The 15,206-nt window shown below is 38.2% G+C and overlaps 1 protein-coding gene across 2 annotated transcripts in view; it reads right to left on the reverse strand.

The window, feature by feature from the left end:
- The window catches only part of LOC112611288 (guanylate-binding protein 7), a 103,423-nt gene that overhangs the window by 37,748 nt on the left and 50,469 nt on the right, over positions 1-15,206 (reverse strand). Inside the window, exons 1-2 of one of the 2 annotated variants that reach the window (XM_025364973.1) lie at positions 7,840-7,953; positions 3,637-3,845 (exon numbers count right to left, since the gene is read on the reverse strand). The exons of the other annotated variant lie outside the window; for it this stretch is intronic. Coding sequence (XP_025220758.1) covers positions 3,637-3,826 — 190 coding nt within the window. The 5' untranslated portion in view covers positions 3,827-3,845; positions 7,840-7,953. Of the gene's footprint in view, positions 1-3,636; positions 3,846-7,839; positions 7,954-15,206 lie in introns of those variants that run through there. 2 annotated transcript variants of the gene reach the window in all.

Raw genomic sequence — 15,206 nt, forward strand, 5'->3', positions numbered from 1 at the left:
TACTTCATTTTCATTGGAGGCATTTTCTGCATCATGAGTTGTCACAGCCTCTGAGCCCCTGAGCCCCTGATTTTAAGCCAGAAGGGCTGAGTGTATTGTAAACTTATTCTTGCATGTTGCTGTCTGGGAATGGACCACACTACAGCTGGTAGTTCTGGGGGTGATACTGCCCAAAGGTCTGAACACATGTTATTTTGGCTGCAATTGAGGAACTCGGGATGCTGACTATTAAGTTTGTATTTCAGCAACTGCCCCTTCTCCTATCCCAAAGCACCAATTACTGCCCTCTGCCTCAGCATTACCAGTATAAGACGACATTCCAAAGATTGCAGGCAACTCAGCCTGAGTTAATTCACAAAATTGTGCCATGCCGGGGCTTGAGCTTCGGCTTAGACTTGGGCTCAGCTTTTGACCCTCAGGCATCTCCTTTCCTTTCCTGCCTTCCTCTCCCTTATCCTCCACTGCAGCATGATTTTCTTAATCTTCATACGCTCACTATTTTCACGAACAGTTACCCTCTGGCCGCACAACCAAAGACAACTCATGGCCTCCCTTGGCCCTTGCATAACATTGCGTGGTGGCTCACACCTGTAATCCCAGCATTTTGGGAGGCTGAGGCAGGCGGATCACCAGAGTTCAGGAGTTCAAGAGGAGCCTGACCAACATGGAGAAACTCCGTCTCTACTAAAAAACACACAAAAAAATTAGCCGGGCATGGTGGCGGGCTCCCGTAATCCCAGGCAGGAGAATTGCTTGAACCTGGGAGGCAGAGGTTGCTGTGAGCCAAGATCGCGCCATTGCACTCCAGCCTGGGCAACAAGAGCGAAACTCAGCCTCAAATTTAAAAAAAAATAATAAAAAAACCCAAACTGTTGTGAAAACTGCAGTTTACCCCAAATTTAGTCCACAGCCTCCACAGAATTAATTAAGAGTTAAAGGCAAATGAAAAATCTCAAAGGTTAGCCATTTGAGCAAGTAACCTTAACTTATTCTATTTTTTCAGAAAAATGGTTTGGATTTAGCTGTCCTTTTACAAACAAATGAGTTTGAATCTCTATGTTTTACAGTGTTGTGACTAAATTTTTTAAAGTGGAAAACCCTGTGATCTTTGCTTGTGTGTATATTTATGTTTGCATGTTTTGTGTATGTAATAATTTTCTTCCAAGATATGTGAAAGAGCTCTATTTAATTGGCTTACAAGATATGTGAAAGGGCTCTATTTAATTGGCTTAAAGGGTCAACAAAGCAAACGTAAAAGAGTCTCTTGACTATTCTTGCTGTACTTGTATAAATAATCAGGCTTTGTTTGATGAGGTTAAATTTATTCTGCAAACAAGCCTTATCTTGGTAAAAACTGGAATGACTAGAGGAGAAAATTTATGATTAAGAAAGGAAAACTATGCTTCATCTGTTATTAGATTGCAGCCCTATGCATTGCTTTTGAGTTTATTATTATTTATCTACAACCTGGACTAAATTTTCAATTCTTCTAGATTCGTCCAACCCGATTTTCTGGCCTGTAATTGCTAAAATAAAAATCTGCTCTGTTCCTGAAGCTCTATACACTAAAGCTACACAACTCAATGTAAATTTTAAGGGATGAGTCTCATGTCTCATGTTTGGGCCACACAGAAAGTTCACCAAACCACTCAATGCCATACCCAAAGACATTTAGTGTGTAAACCAGTATGAGAAGTTAATGGTTTCATGCCATGGGCAGCTTTTTCTAAGAATGATAGAACAATACTTACAAAAATGAGACTATTATCCTTCTTAAATTTTCTTTGCTTGTGCCTTCTTTTTCATTTGACAGGATAATGCCATAGTTATAATTTCATAATCATCAGCTTCTGTGGGTACCTGATGGAATGTTGGATCTGTCATGCCAATCCCAAATCTTTACATGATCTAAGAGATGCTTTCTTCCATGTAGTGAATAACTTTGGCAATATTCTTAACACAATTTTTTGTTCAAATTGTACCAGTGATCCCTTTTACAGAGTTAGCACTCTTGGCTTTAATTTAACCAAGTCATGAGATACTAAATAATAGAATCACTAACCAAACTATGTAAAAGACTCAATGCCTATAACGAATCTTACCCAGTCCCACATGGTCTTTTAATTTGTTTAATTGAGCTCTTGGTTCAGAACCATCGTCCAAAATGAATTTGTTATGCTCCTGTTGGTTTTGCTTTGCATTATTTTCTTTAAGCTTTGTACCTGTTACCTGTCTGACTTCTGCAGAAATGACACTCCTAAGATAATAATGCTGGCTTAGCACTTAAAGGATATGCCAAAAATGTTGAATTGAAAAAATTCACTTCATAATGAATTCCAGGGAGAATTAGCCTGAAACCCACTCCTTCCAAACATCCTTGTTGCTCAAATGTGGCTAAAAGTGTTTTGAAACTGACTCCCAGTCACCAATCACTTGGGACCGACTTGGGAACAAACCAACCAAATCAAGTGCATCCAAGCACTGAGGAACACATAATGCATAACTACAGGATGATTGATCAGAGATGCTTTCAGAGAAAGATCTTGATCAAAGGGGGAACTGCAAAAGTTGTCAGAAGCAAAATGGAGTCACTTATGCCAAACCCTAACAAAATGGAGTCAGGAGTTCATGAAGGAAGGGCTTTCCTGTACACTTTCTTGTGGTGGAAATTGCCATTAGGACATTGCCAAACTACAACCTTGCAACAAAGGCTACTTCTGTACTTCCAGTAATAGCCAGTCCTAACCACAATCTTGCAAGTGGCCTTACTTGCTGCCATCAGGGTCTCTGCAGTCAGGGTTCTCTGCATAAAACTCTCTCAAGCAGCAGCCAATGCACATGTCCTCACTTGCAATATGATCCTGTAAACCAGTGAACTTTCATTTTACATTAACTGGCATATATGTCTCCTTTTTGTCTTTAAAAGTTTCTCACTGCCTTAACATTTCCAGACGAACTTATGATTTGTTATATGCATTTCCAGAATTTACAAATCCCCTACTTATTCCTGAATATATTCATTTCTTTGGAGAATGACTATCTGTTGTTATTTTGAGTTGACAGAGGAACTCAAGATATGGTAGTCAAATCATTCATTTCCTGAATGATGAAAATGAAGAGTAGAAATAGTAACTGATTGGCTTAGTTAGAAAGACATACAAACTACACTTTAACATCAGGCTTCTAACTGGTAGCTTGGTGCTTTATAAGCCACACTGAGTCCCTGACACTACAGCCTCATGTAAAAGAGAGAAATTATAACCAATAGTGACCTTAATTACAAAAAATAGAGAAATTAGAATATCCAATATGTATTGAAACATTCATTTTATCTTAAAGTTCTGTGGAAACTTGCTATTACTACATAAACATTTTAGTAAATATTTAATAATGCATCATTATTTAATTTTTTATTAATACCTTATTTATATATGAAATGTGAAGATAAAGGCAAAGTGGGAAGAGTCAGTTGACTCTAATCCTCCAGAGTGAATGTAAAGAGTATGCTAATGAATTCAAAGTTAGCTATCAATATTTATCTCCAACACTAACTTTCTTTCATCTCATCTTCAAACTGGATACTGACTGTGTAACTGGACAGATAGGGCTCATCCATGCTTTGCTGGTGCCACTCACCTTTGTTCTTCCCAGCCAGCTTGTTCATCAGGTAGGATTTGCCTGTGCGGTAGAGGCCCACAATTGCCACCACTGCTACAGGCTGTGTAATGGCAGACAGGATCTCCAGAGCTTCTGGATTCACCACCAGGTGCCCTTTAGTGTTTTCAATGAGGCATACTGGGCCTGGCATGTGGATCTCTGATGCCATGTTCGGACCGTTCCTTTGTCTGCAAGGAAAAAATGAAGCAGAAAGTAATGTCTGGTCAGTCAATTGAGCTGAATTCTACAATAGGGCATAAATTTTTGTTTATTATTCTTGAGCATTGTTTGTTGTGCATTTCTAAGAAGACCTGTGGCCCTTTAAGGTTGTTCTATAGACAGGGCCACTGGTTGCCTTTTAAAATAACTTAATTTTGAAACAGACTTATAGAAAAGATGCATGATAGGTATGAAGAGTGCCCATATACCATTTCCCTGGCTTCCCCTAATGTTAATATTTTACATAACCATAGCGCAATTACTGAAACCAGGATTTTAACATTGATACAATGATAATTAATTTACACTTCTTATTGACATTTCACCAGTTTCCCACTAATGTCCTTCTGCTTCATGATCCAATCCAGGATCCCTCATTGCATTTAGTCATTATGTTTCTGTAGTTTTCTTGCATCTTTGATAGTTCCTTATTCTTTTTTTGTCTTTCATGTCTTTGACATTTTAGAATAGTACTGGCCTTTGATTTTGAGGAATATCCTTCACTTTGGAGTTTTCTGATGTTTCCTCATTGATTGAAGTTATGCATTTTTCTTTTTGCAAATGTCACAGAAGTGATGTTCTGCCATTTTCAGTGTCTTGTATTAAGAGATTCATGATGTTGACATGACTTTTTCTGGTGCTGCAACCTTCACTTTGATCACTTGTTTAAAGTGCTTGCTGCCAGATTTCAGATTTCTCCACTGTAAAGAGTTTTGTGCCACTTTGTCACTAAAACATTTCCATTTTGAGAAACAGTTTGGAGACTATGCAAATACAATCTCATCATACTTTGTTGTTGTTGTTGTTTCAGCCACTACTTTTAGTTTTTATTGATGATTCTTTTTGTAGTGTTTGACTAAATAGATTTTTTATTATAGTCATTCTTTCTATATTTATTAACTGGAGTTCTACCATGAGCAAGGGCTGTTCCTTCTTTATTTATTTTGTTTGCTCATTTAATCATTTACTTGTATCAATGCAGACTCAGAGATATTAGTTTTACTCTGAGGGTTTCAATACTTTACAATCAATATTTATTTTGTTACTCAACTTGTCCTAGATTTCGTCATTGAGAGCTTCTTCAAGCTGGATCCTTTTTTTTTCTTTTTTCTTTTTTCACATGCTTCCATCATATTTTCAGTGCTTCTTTTCTTTTTGGCTCCACAACGTATTCTAGAAAACACATCTGCATTTTTCCTGCTTTATCCCTAGAATCCACCATTTCTCCCAGTATCCATGGTTTCTTTCATTGGATAATGGTATTTTGACACCAAGATATCTCTCTAGGTGTGTTAATTATTTCTAGACCCACTCAGGGGCAAATTTGAGAAATATATGTATGAATACTAGCACACATCTATATTTATTTTTATTTGTACATTTCTGTAATAAAGCTTGAGATTCTGTTGATATTTCCAGTTCCAATCCAACACATCTGAGCTCATTCAAGCTTTTGACTTTCCTTTTTAAACTATTTTCTCTAAATAAGCTAGACTTTGGTCTCCTAATAGGTAATACATTTGTTTCCTTGCTCAATCCTAGTATATTCATATAGTAGTATCAAAATTGATAATAAATCTGTGGAAAAATTAATTTACTTACTACAGAAAATTATTAGCGTACAGTTCTTTTGGTCTTTAGCCTTATATACACACTCAAAACATTGCACTTCAAAGTTGCTTAGGTTAGTTTTGTCCTTCACCTTCTTCAGTATGATTAAATTATTCGTTTGTAAAACAGTTAGTTACATTTGTTACTGTTTCTGTTTCATTTTGGCCTCCCTCACATCTTGGTCTCTTGGTTGATTTTAAGTATGATTTATTTTTTGAGTTTGTGAGACAACATGGTTCTTAAATTCAGAGCTTTTGAAAAAGTTACAGTCAGAGAAGTGTCACTTTTCCTTCCTCTTACCACTCCACTCCCATTGCACTGGTCTTCTGTTCTTTCTACCACATTCCAACCCATCCTCCGTAGATACCCAATCTTGTTAGTTTCTGGTTTACCCTTCTTGGATTTTCTTTTCACAAACGAGAATGTACATATTTTCTTTTTCACATTTTCTAACACGAAGATCATATCGTATAGAAATTTGGAAATCCCTCCACATCTGTTCATAGAAAGCCTTTAAAATCCTTTTAACATGTATCTACTCCTTTATGTGGATTATACCCCAGTTTATTCAATCACTCTTCAATGTATGGGCATTTAGATTGTCTCAAATATTTTGCAATTACAAACAATGCTGCAATGAATAACTCTGTAACTTTATGCAATGTGTATTTTTATATTGTTACAGGAGTAATTTCAGGATAGATTCCTACCAACAGGATTGCTTGGTCAAAAGATGAGAGTATATAATTTTGTAGATATTGCCAAGTTCCTCTACAGAAGGTTGTACAAGGCTGCATTCCCACCAGCTCATCTTGTATGTCATTTTCCAGAAAATGGAATTTTTCCGAGGTGCCCCGCTTACTCTTCTGACTTAATTACAAAATTTCCTTTGGAAGCTTTTTACGTTCACATTTAGATCTTTGGATTGAGCAAAGCTGAGCTCGCTGAGCTCATGTGTATAGTAATAGTAATTTTCATCTAGGGAACATTGTGTCATACATATCTGCATATTTTGAAACATAGATACCATTCTAACCCATCCTTGGTCCTGATTTCTTCCAAGCCCCTCTGTGGGCACGGTCTGGTCAGACTGTGGGACTCAGGTTACCCAATGGCTTTCTCCTTTCACTGTGCATCGGCATTCACACATTATTCATGCAAGCCTGATAGCTCGCACCTGACACTTATCTGTTGATTTTTGACTCAATTATGTTACCAGATTTTGAATTCTCTGCATTTTAAGATTGATTCTTTATTACCTCCATGTATATCAGTCTGCATATTGTTTTTAATTATTTCATGTAATGAAGTCACACCAGGAAACATTCTTTGAGAAACCATGGCTTGTTTTTTGTCTGATCTCTGCCGTATAGGGAGTAGCATGTGCACAATTGTAATCTTGCTATCTTTATCCAGGACTTGATAAATTAAATATTTTGATAGTTTTGTAAAGTTAAAAGGAGTGAAAAGCCTTCTTGTAGTAATGCTTTAATTTTGTGTTTTTAAGTTGAATGTCTCAATCCTTATAACTTATGTGATCATTATACAAAATATATAATCTCTTTAAGATACAAGCAAATATAGATGATAGATACTATAGTTTTCATTTTTATCCTATAATAAAGAGTGGTTTGCTTCCATATAGAGTTAGTTACTTCTGACTTGTTCCACTGGAGGCTTCTATTAAATTATCTGTCTTCCCATCACTTCAACAGAAGATGGCAAAAACGCCGTTTATTTTTCTGTGATCATGACCCATTTCCTCTTATAGCAATGGCCTACAGGATCTGCTGGCAAGCAAGAAGGGCAAACCAGGAACTAAAAAGATTGGGTATCTATGGAAGATGAGTGAAAACACAGTATCAGTCTGTCCAATTCCATAGCTTATACTATGCTACCATAAAATAGGAATCAATCAATCATTGGCTCAGAAAAGGTGGTGGCACAAAGATGTTATAAGCTCCTCGATTATAATAATGTGTTGCCTCTTTTTGCAGCTCCCAAGTTACCTACCTTCATTTACCTATAGCTATAAATGTTGGCAATAAAGAAAGTGACAGAGTCTATTAGGCAGATATTTAAAGATAACGGTAATTTAAGATGGTGCCAGAAAAGAAATAACAATCTTAGAACATTAGCTTCTCTGAATATCTGTTCCACCTCTACTGAAGCCTAATTTGACACAGCAGGAATTAGAGCACAGTAAAGTACATGCAGTCACCTAAGGCCAGGATTTCATCTAGACTTGTATCCTGCAGCTGGCTCAACTGCAGCGTATCTTGGGGATGGTCAACTTAGAGAAAACTAATGGATCCTTATAAGTCGCAAAATCCTTATAAGTCCTAGTCTTACCCAGAGTAGAGATCCTCTGGAGTTGGTAAGAAGGCAGCTTCAATGAGAAAGTTACGAGTCTTTATTCTCTTCTCTTTAGTTCTGAATTTGGCTGCACTGCTTTCTCCCTCTTTTTTTCTTGCTGGAACTTCGGACTTTTATCTTACCTCTCCAATGTCATGGGGCTTTCCAGACTTTCTAGAGACCTGTATTTATACATGTAAAAAGCAACGCAACCTCTGCGAATAAATAGAGTAATATGACAGTCCGTGATTTAGCAACGATAAAAGAAATTGCTGACAGCTGCGCTAGTGAGAGGATTTGACATAATTTCTCAAACAGAATCTTCCAATTTTATTATTGGAAGAGATCTTAGAGACAGCTTGCAATTATTTTTTTTAAAAAACTTCATTGAATCATTTAAAATAATGACATTCATCTCATGTTTGTGGGCCACGTTGAGAAGTACAGGAATGAGAAAGCTTAATATAATATTATTTAGGTTCAATTCGCTTGAATATTAGAGTCTTTTAAAATGGACCTCATTATTTGCGTTTAGTAATGAGGACTGTAAGTGCTCTGAGGGAATGTCCATGTCTTATACATGTTTGAATTATTAGCACTTAACTCAGGTCTTGGCACTTAACATTTAATAATAATGAAGACAGTACCCATTTTGTTTACATAGATTATCCCATTGTATTCTTATCACGAATAGTTTTACCACAATGTTAAAAGAGAGATTTAATAATTTGTTACAATTACAGAGCTACTAAATAAGATTTGGGCCCAAGAAGTCTTCCTGTCAATCACTTCATTAAAATACCTCTGTGTTTGCTTAGTGTGTAGTAACAATGTTTTCTCCTCATCAGTTCCATTCTAGGCTGTATTCTTTACACACACCATTTTAAATATAAAAATACCTCAAGATAAAGGGTGTTTATTATCCCCATTGTCCAAGGGGGAAAAATAATCAGAAAATGGGTAATTAATATGTCTAACTAAAGCCATTGAGCTACACACTAAGGTAGCAAGTAATTGAGTGAGATTCAAACTTGAAAATCCATTTGATTAAAATCACATTGATTCTCTACGGCATATTGTCTCTAAAAGAGAGGAGGGTGGGAAAAGGGGAAGAAAGAGAGAGAAATGGAGAGCAGAGAGTAAGACCTGTATATGTGTGTGTGTGTGTGTGTGTGTGTGTGTGTGTGTGTGAATATTGATGAGATTGAAAGTGAAAGTAAGGCAGGGTTATTTCAAAACAGAGCTATTGCTGGGAAATCACCTGCTTTTTCTAAGCAATAAAATCTATTGTTTATATCAGGCAAACAAAAAATAGCCCTAGGCAAAATTGAATCTTTGTGAATTATGTATAATTTAAAGGTATATAAATTTATAAGAAAAAAAGATTCCACTTTCCCAACTTGTTGTTTTTTGAGATGGATTTTCTCTCTTGTTGCCCAGGCTGGAGTGCAATAGTGCGATCTTGGCTTACTGTAACATCCACCTCCCGGGTTCAAGTGATTCTCCTGCCTCAGCCTCCTGAGTAGCTAGGATTACAGGCATGAGCCACCACACCCGGCTAATTTTGTATTTTTAGTAGAGATGGGGTTTCTCTATGTTGGTCAGGCTGGTCTCAAACTCCCAAACTCAGGTGATCCACCTGCCTTGGCCTCCCAAAGTGTTGGGATTACAGGCGTGAGCCACCATGCCAGACCCCAACTTGTTTTTAGAGTGTTTCTTTGGAGACTAGTGGGCCAGAGTCCTTTCTTTAACCTTTTGAATATAAAGAGAGCTTTCTAGAGGTTAAATATCATTGCCAGCTTTACAACCCAGAGATGTCTTCAAGAGTCTGGACTCCATGTCTTTTGAAATGGAAATATCCAGAAAGACAGGCTTCCTGACACTTTGGGAGCTTAAGCCCCATGCCTATCCTGTCTGTAGCCATTTTTTCCAAGGGAGATAAATTTTAATATTCTTTCAGATAAGCAAATAGCTACCACATTTCCAAGGTGAGCATAGGATGAAGAATACAAGGAAGGTATAGCAAAGTTCTGAATGTAACAGCAAATTATGGTGTCAGTTCTGTCATGGGAAAACAGGATGGCGTTGGTCCTTAGGAAACATGTTATATAAACCAGCTAAAAACAGTGCAGTGTAAATGCTGGGCGAGGTGGCTCATACCTGTAATCCCAGCACTTTGGGAGACTGAGGTGGGCGGATCACTTGAAGTCAGGAGCTTGAGACCAGCCTGGTCAACACAGTGAAACCCCGACTCCACAAAAATACAAAAAAAAAAAAAAAATAGCTGGGTGTGGTGGTACATGCCTGTACTCCCAGCTACTAGGGAAGCTGAGGCAGGAAAATCACTTGAACCTGGGAGGCAGAGGTTGCAGTGAGCCAAGATAGCACCGCTGCACTTCAGCCTGGGTGATAGAGTGAGAGTCTGCCTCAAAAAACTATTTTATAAAACATGAATAAGAAAAGACACTACATCTGCATTTTATATATACTTGATATGTAATTTTAATGTGTAAGTAAGAAATGCTCGCACAGGTTTGGGTCTGGTGGCTCACGCCTATAATCCCAGCTACTTGAGAGGCTGAGGCACGATAACCATTTCAACCTGGGAGGTGGAAGTTGCAGTGAGCCCAGATCGCGCCACTGCACTCCATCCTTGGCAACAGAGTTAGACTTCCTCTCAACACTAACAACAACAAACAACAAAAATAAAAATAAAATAGTGCAGTATAAAGAGATCTTATGTGTTAGGATGTATAAATACTGTGAACTTTCAACCTAATTTTGCAGTCATTTGTGGAATACCTATCTGCATGTATTTGGTTCTTGTTAATAATAAAACAGTGTTCCATTTTTTCTAAATTTTTGGGGGACAACATTTTCTGTACAACTTTTATTTCACCAACAATATGGAAGAATTAAATTTACTACTTTCCCTACATACCCATTTCCAGAAGAACTAAAGTTGTTACCTATAGATAAATTTAAATATGTTGATTAATTCAATTCATGGTACATATAAAATAATTCTATTTATTAAAAACCTAGAAATCAATGACAAAGAACAAAAGCCTAGTAGTAGGATATCTACTGTAAAATTAGCAGTATTTCTAACTCATTGGTGAGATTAGAAGTTATTTTTTATTTTTATACTTTCCAGCATATTGTGACTTTTTTCAATGACTAAATTATCATCCCAGGAAAACACATACACATCAAGAAAGTCATTTTCCTGTTGAATTAGAAGATCACTTATTTAAATAATCATTTTCTGCTAGGTATTCGGTATTGTAATCCATTGGTCATTTATTTGTAAGACAGGTATTTAATAAGAAATGACTACACACAAAGTCTGTCATATATTAGTGTTTAATTGTATACAATTGAAGTATTTATATTAAGGCAAGTCAGGTAGGAAAGGGTACTTAAAATGAAAATCTTATTCTTTTCATGTGGACAGAAATCAAAGGCGTTTGATATAGTTGCACGAGGTGGTTAATGACTATGTGAATTGCCCTAGTTTGAAATAAACATTTTGTGATTTAGTGATTTAGCACAGGAAGCATTTTTTTTTTTTTTCTGTATTAAGAACAAAGGGTTTTTCGTTGACATAGGATTGATACAATAGTGAAGTCACAGGGCTTAAAGTATAAGGTTGCTTTGAAATCACCTTTCCAAAATTATAACCGAGGAAATTGTGACAGTGAAAGAAATCAGACCTAACCGACCCCATCTTGCTTTTAACCTTTAACCTGTCCTTGTTCATCTTGGGGCCTAGGCCAAACTAACTTTGGGAAGGAATTCAGTTCATGGTTTGACTCTGAAACAAAATTGATAACAGCCTTTCCTGAAAACACCCCTTCTTGCCTAGAAACCAGTCTGCCTTTGCGGAACTAGCAAATTAGCTACAAGATTAGAAACTACAGTTTATGAGTCATGCAGCCTCTGGCTCCAAGAGTCTGAACCTCCCCAAATTGCTCCTGGGATGACATCACTATTGCAAAATCTAAGATAAGTACTTGAAATATTTTACAGACCCCATACTTGATGAATCAGTTGACACCACCTAGACCAGTCATCTGGCCCAAGCAGCTCACACCACCCAGACCAGTAATTTGGCTGAACCAGTTCTGCCATCCCACCCAGGAACAGAAACCAGCAAGAAAAATGGACTTCGATCCCCTATGATTCCATCTCCAACCTGAACAATCAGTACTTCCCACTTCCCAAGCTGCTAGTCACCAAATTAAGAACTCTGATCCCCTAATGCTTGGGGAGACTGATTTGAGTAATAATAAAACTTGGGTCTCACGCATAGCCGGCTCTGTGTGGATTACTCTTTCTTCATTGCAATTCCCCTGTCTTGATAAATCAGCTCTGTCTAAGCAGCGGGCAAAGTGAACCCATCGGGCAGTTATAGTTTAGGAAAAGTAAACTAGTCACACAGTTTGCTTTTATGAATATGGCGAAAGGTATGTCAAAGCCCTGATAGCTTATCCTAGTTGTGCTGTATTTCAGGGACTGGAGATGCTGCCCAGTTTCCTTCACTCCAGAGAGGATCCTGTCTCTGGTCTACCTGCAAGGCTATAGGACCTCGCTGTGTCCACCTTGGGGTGTGTTTGCTTCACAGACAGGGAACTTCCCTTGGGAGCAGACACATCGCTTAAATGTTTTTACTTCCTCTCTATATCATATTCAATGTGATATAGGAGTGAAGAATAAATTATTTGGGCAGGTAGTGAGGGTACGGGCATCCTTGGTAAGGTTTTCCTTTTAATGAAAAGCAGCCCCCAAATAATTTTCTTTTCTAACAAAGAGCAACCTGTATAATTGAGCTGCAAACATATACCAGCAAGCTAGAAGCTTGCACAGGTGAATACCGGCAGTTGTGCCAACAAGAGCCTGGGACTAGGCATGTTCAAATTGTGGCTCTCTTCTTTCTTCTCTTTGTCAGCCACATGTACAGTAAGAATCAGACAACGAGGTTCCGGCCAAATGGAAAGTCCTTTTGCATAATAAGATTAGGGTGGGGTAGCCAGCCTTCCGGGCATGTTATATAAACATCACAGCTGGTCCAGCCAATCTGTGGTCCCTATGTAAATCAGACACCACCTCCTCAAGCCTGTCTATAAAATCTAGTGCACTCTGCTGTGGGTTGGAATTCTCACTTGGGTACCTCTCTCTCTCACAAGAGAGGCAGCTGTTCTCCTTTCTCTTTATCCAGACAATGATGCCACTTAGATGTACATACATGTGACACGATTTCATCTGACTAAGGAGGCCAAAGGAGACCAAGCAACACTGTCTCCTCAGCTTTTTGTTTTTGTGAACTATTTCTAGTGTGAAAGGAAAATATCTTGGGCCCCAAATCACTAAGCTAAAGGGAAAAGTCAAGCTAGGAACTGATTAGGGCAAACCTGCCTCTCATTCTATTCAGAGTCACCCCTCTGCTCACTGAGATAAATCCGTATCTGATTGCCTCTGTTGGTGAGGCTAATGAGAAACTTAAAAGAATGCAACCATTTGTCTCTTATCTACCTATGACCTGGAAGCCCTCTCCCCATTTTGGGTTGTCCTGTTTTCCGGGACAAACCAATGTTCATCTTACATATGCTGATCGATGTCTCATGTCTCCCTAGAATAGACTCTGTCTCAAAGAAACAAACAAACAAACAAACAAAAAAACTGTTCTCTGATCACCCAGGACACATGTTGTCAGGACCTCCTGAGGCAGTGTCATGGGTGCACATCCTCAACCTTGCCAAAATAAACTTTCTAAATTAACTAAGACCTGTCTCTAATTTTCATGGTTCACACTAGTATTCTTGGAGAGATGCCCTATTTTCCTTTGTATTTCTAACAAGGTTCCACTCCTAACTTCTACTCTAACCGTGAAGAGTTTTCGTAAGAAATAGAGTCTGTGAGAGATCTTCAAGCTCAGCCTAACAAGTGAGAAGATAGCACTACTGAGGTAGGCTATAGGCATGTTATGGGACAATCAAAGACCGGAGAGACTGAAAAAGGTTCAGGAGAGTTTATTAAATTAAGGTGATCACCAGCTCAGCCAGGCACACGTCCAGAAAGCCTGAGTCCTGAACAAAGGGCTTTTCCTACTTTTAAACTTCTTAAGGTGGGAACTATGTGAGGCAGTAAGCAAGTCACAGAAGCAAAAAACAAAGGCAGCATTAAACATTTCTTACATCTTGAGAGAAGCATGTCTTGCAACCTAAACTTATCAGTCTTGCGACCCTCCAGCCATGCAGGAGGTAAGCAGGAACTCGCTGGGCTTTTGAGGAATACACTTTGAGGAATGTGGAGTTGGGGAGTATAGATAAGGTCCACCGACCACAAAGAGAAGACAGGCTGTTAATATTCTTTTAACTTGAGTGTAAGGGGGGGTCACACTTCGCAGCAACTTAGGAGGATTTTAAAATTTATATTACTGTTACTATTAGGTTATATTTGATTTCATTAATTCCTTCTTCATTCCCTGCTTTTGGTGCTCGACAAAAATGTAGATTAGTAAAGAGCACCACAGTTAGCTATTTCTTCTTGAGTGAGTACGTACTCATCTTGGGATACTGGTGGGTAGCTTTGCAGATCCATTATTCGGGTGGTGGTATGTCTGTCCTTGGTGGCTCTACTGCTTACTCTTTTGGTCTTAGATTTTTACAGATGGTCCAATATTATTTAGTTTACTGAGATGTGCAGCTTTGTAGGCATCAAAATATATGGACACAGGCCCTTTATGCGAGTAAGGGAAATTTCGTTTTCTTTACAAGTTTACAGACTCTGGTTTTTGTAGGGTTTGTATATGATGACATTAGGGGTTCACCAATTTGGACTTGAAACCAGAAGTCACTGGATAAGAACTCTGGGTCATAACATACTTGGGGCTGCCCATTGCCAGGATCACAGAGAGAGTAACTAGTCTGATTGTAGACAAAACTTCCTATGAGTCCCTGTACACTCATAGTAGATCTGGTATAACAGAGTTTTAGTCACACATTTTCCAGATCAGGCTTCTATCATATAATGATGACAGTCTTCCTGGTCCCCTTTTATAACCACAGGTGAAAGTGTCAGTGGCTTTAATATTACTAATATGATTAAACTTATACTATGTTTGGGCACCCTTTTGGGCAACAAGCTTGGCAGTATTTGCAAGGATAACATGACAGCAAAAATCAGTACAAATAAGAGTATAACTACGTTTGTAAACTCAATCCACATTTACTTATCTATCATTGACTTCCTCAGGCTTCGGCCATGTGTAGACTAGTCAGCTTCCGGTTGTGTGACTGGAGCAGGGCTTGATGTTTCCTCAAGCTTCAGCTGTGCGTGGACCAACCAGCCTCCGGTGTGGT

Source organism: Theropithecus gelada, chromosome 1, assembly GCF_003255815.1.
Source record: "Theropithecus gelada isolate Dixy chromosome 1, Tgel_1.0, whole genome shotgun sequence".
Classification (NCBI taxonomy): Eukaryota; Metazoa; Chordata; class Mammalia; order Primates; family Cercopithecidae; genus Theropithecus; species Theropithecus gelada.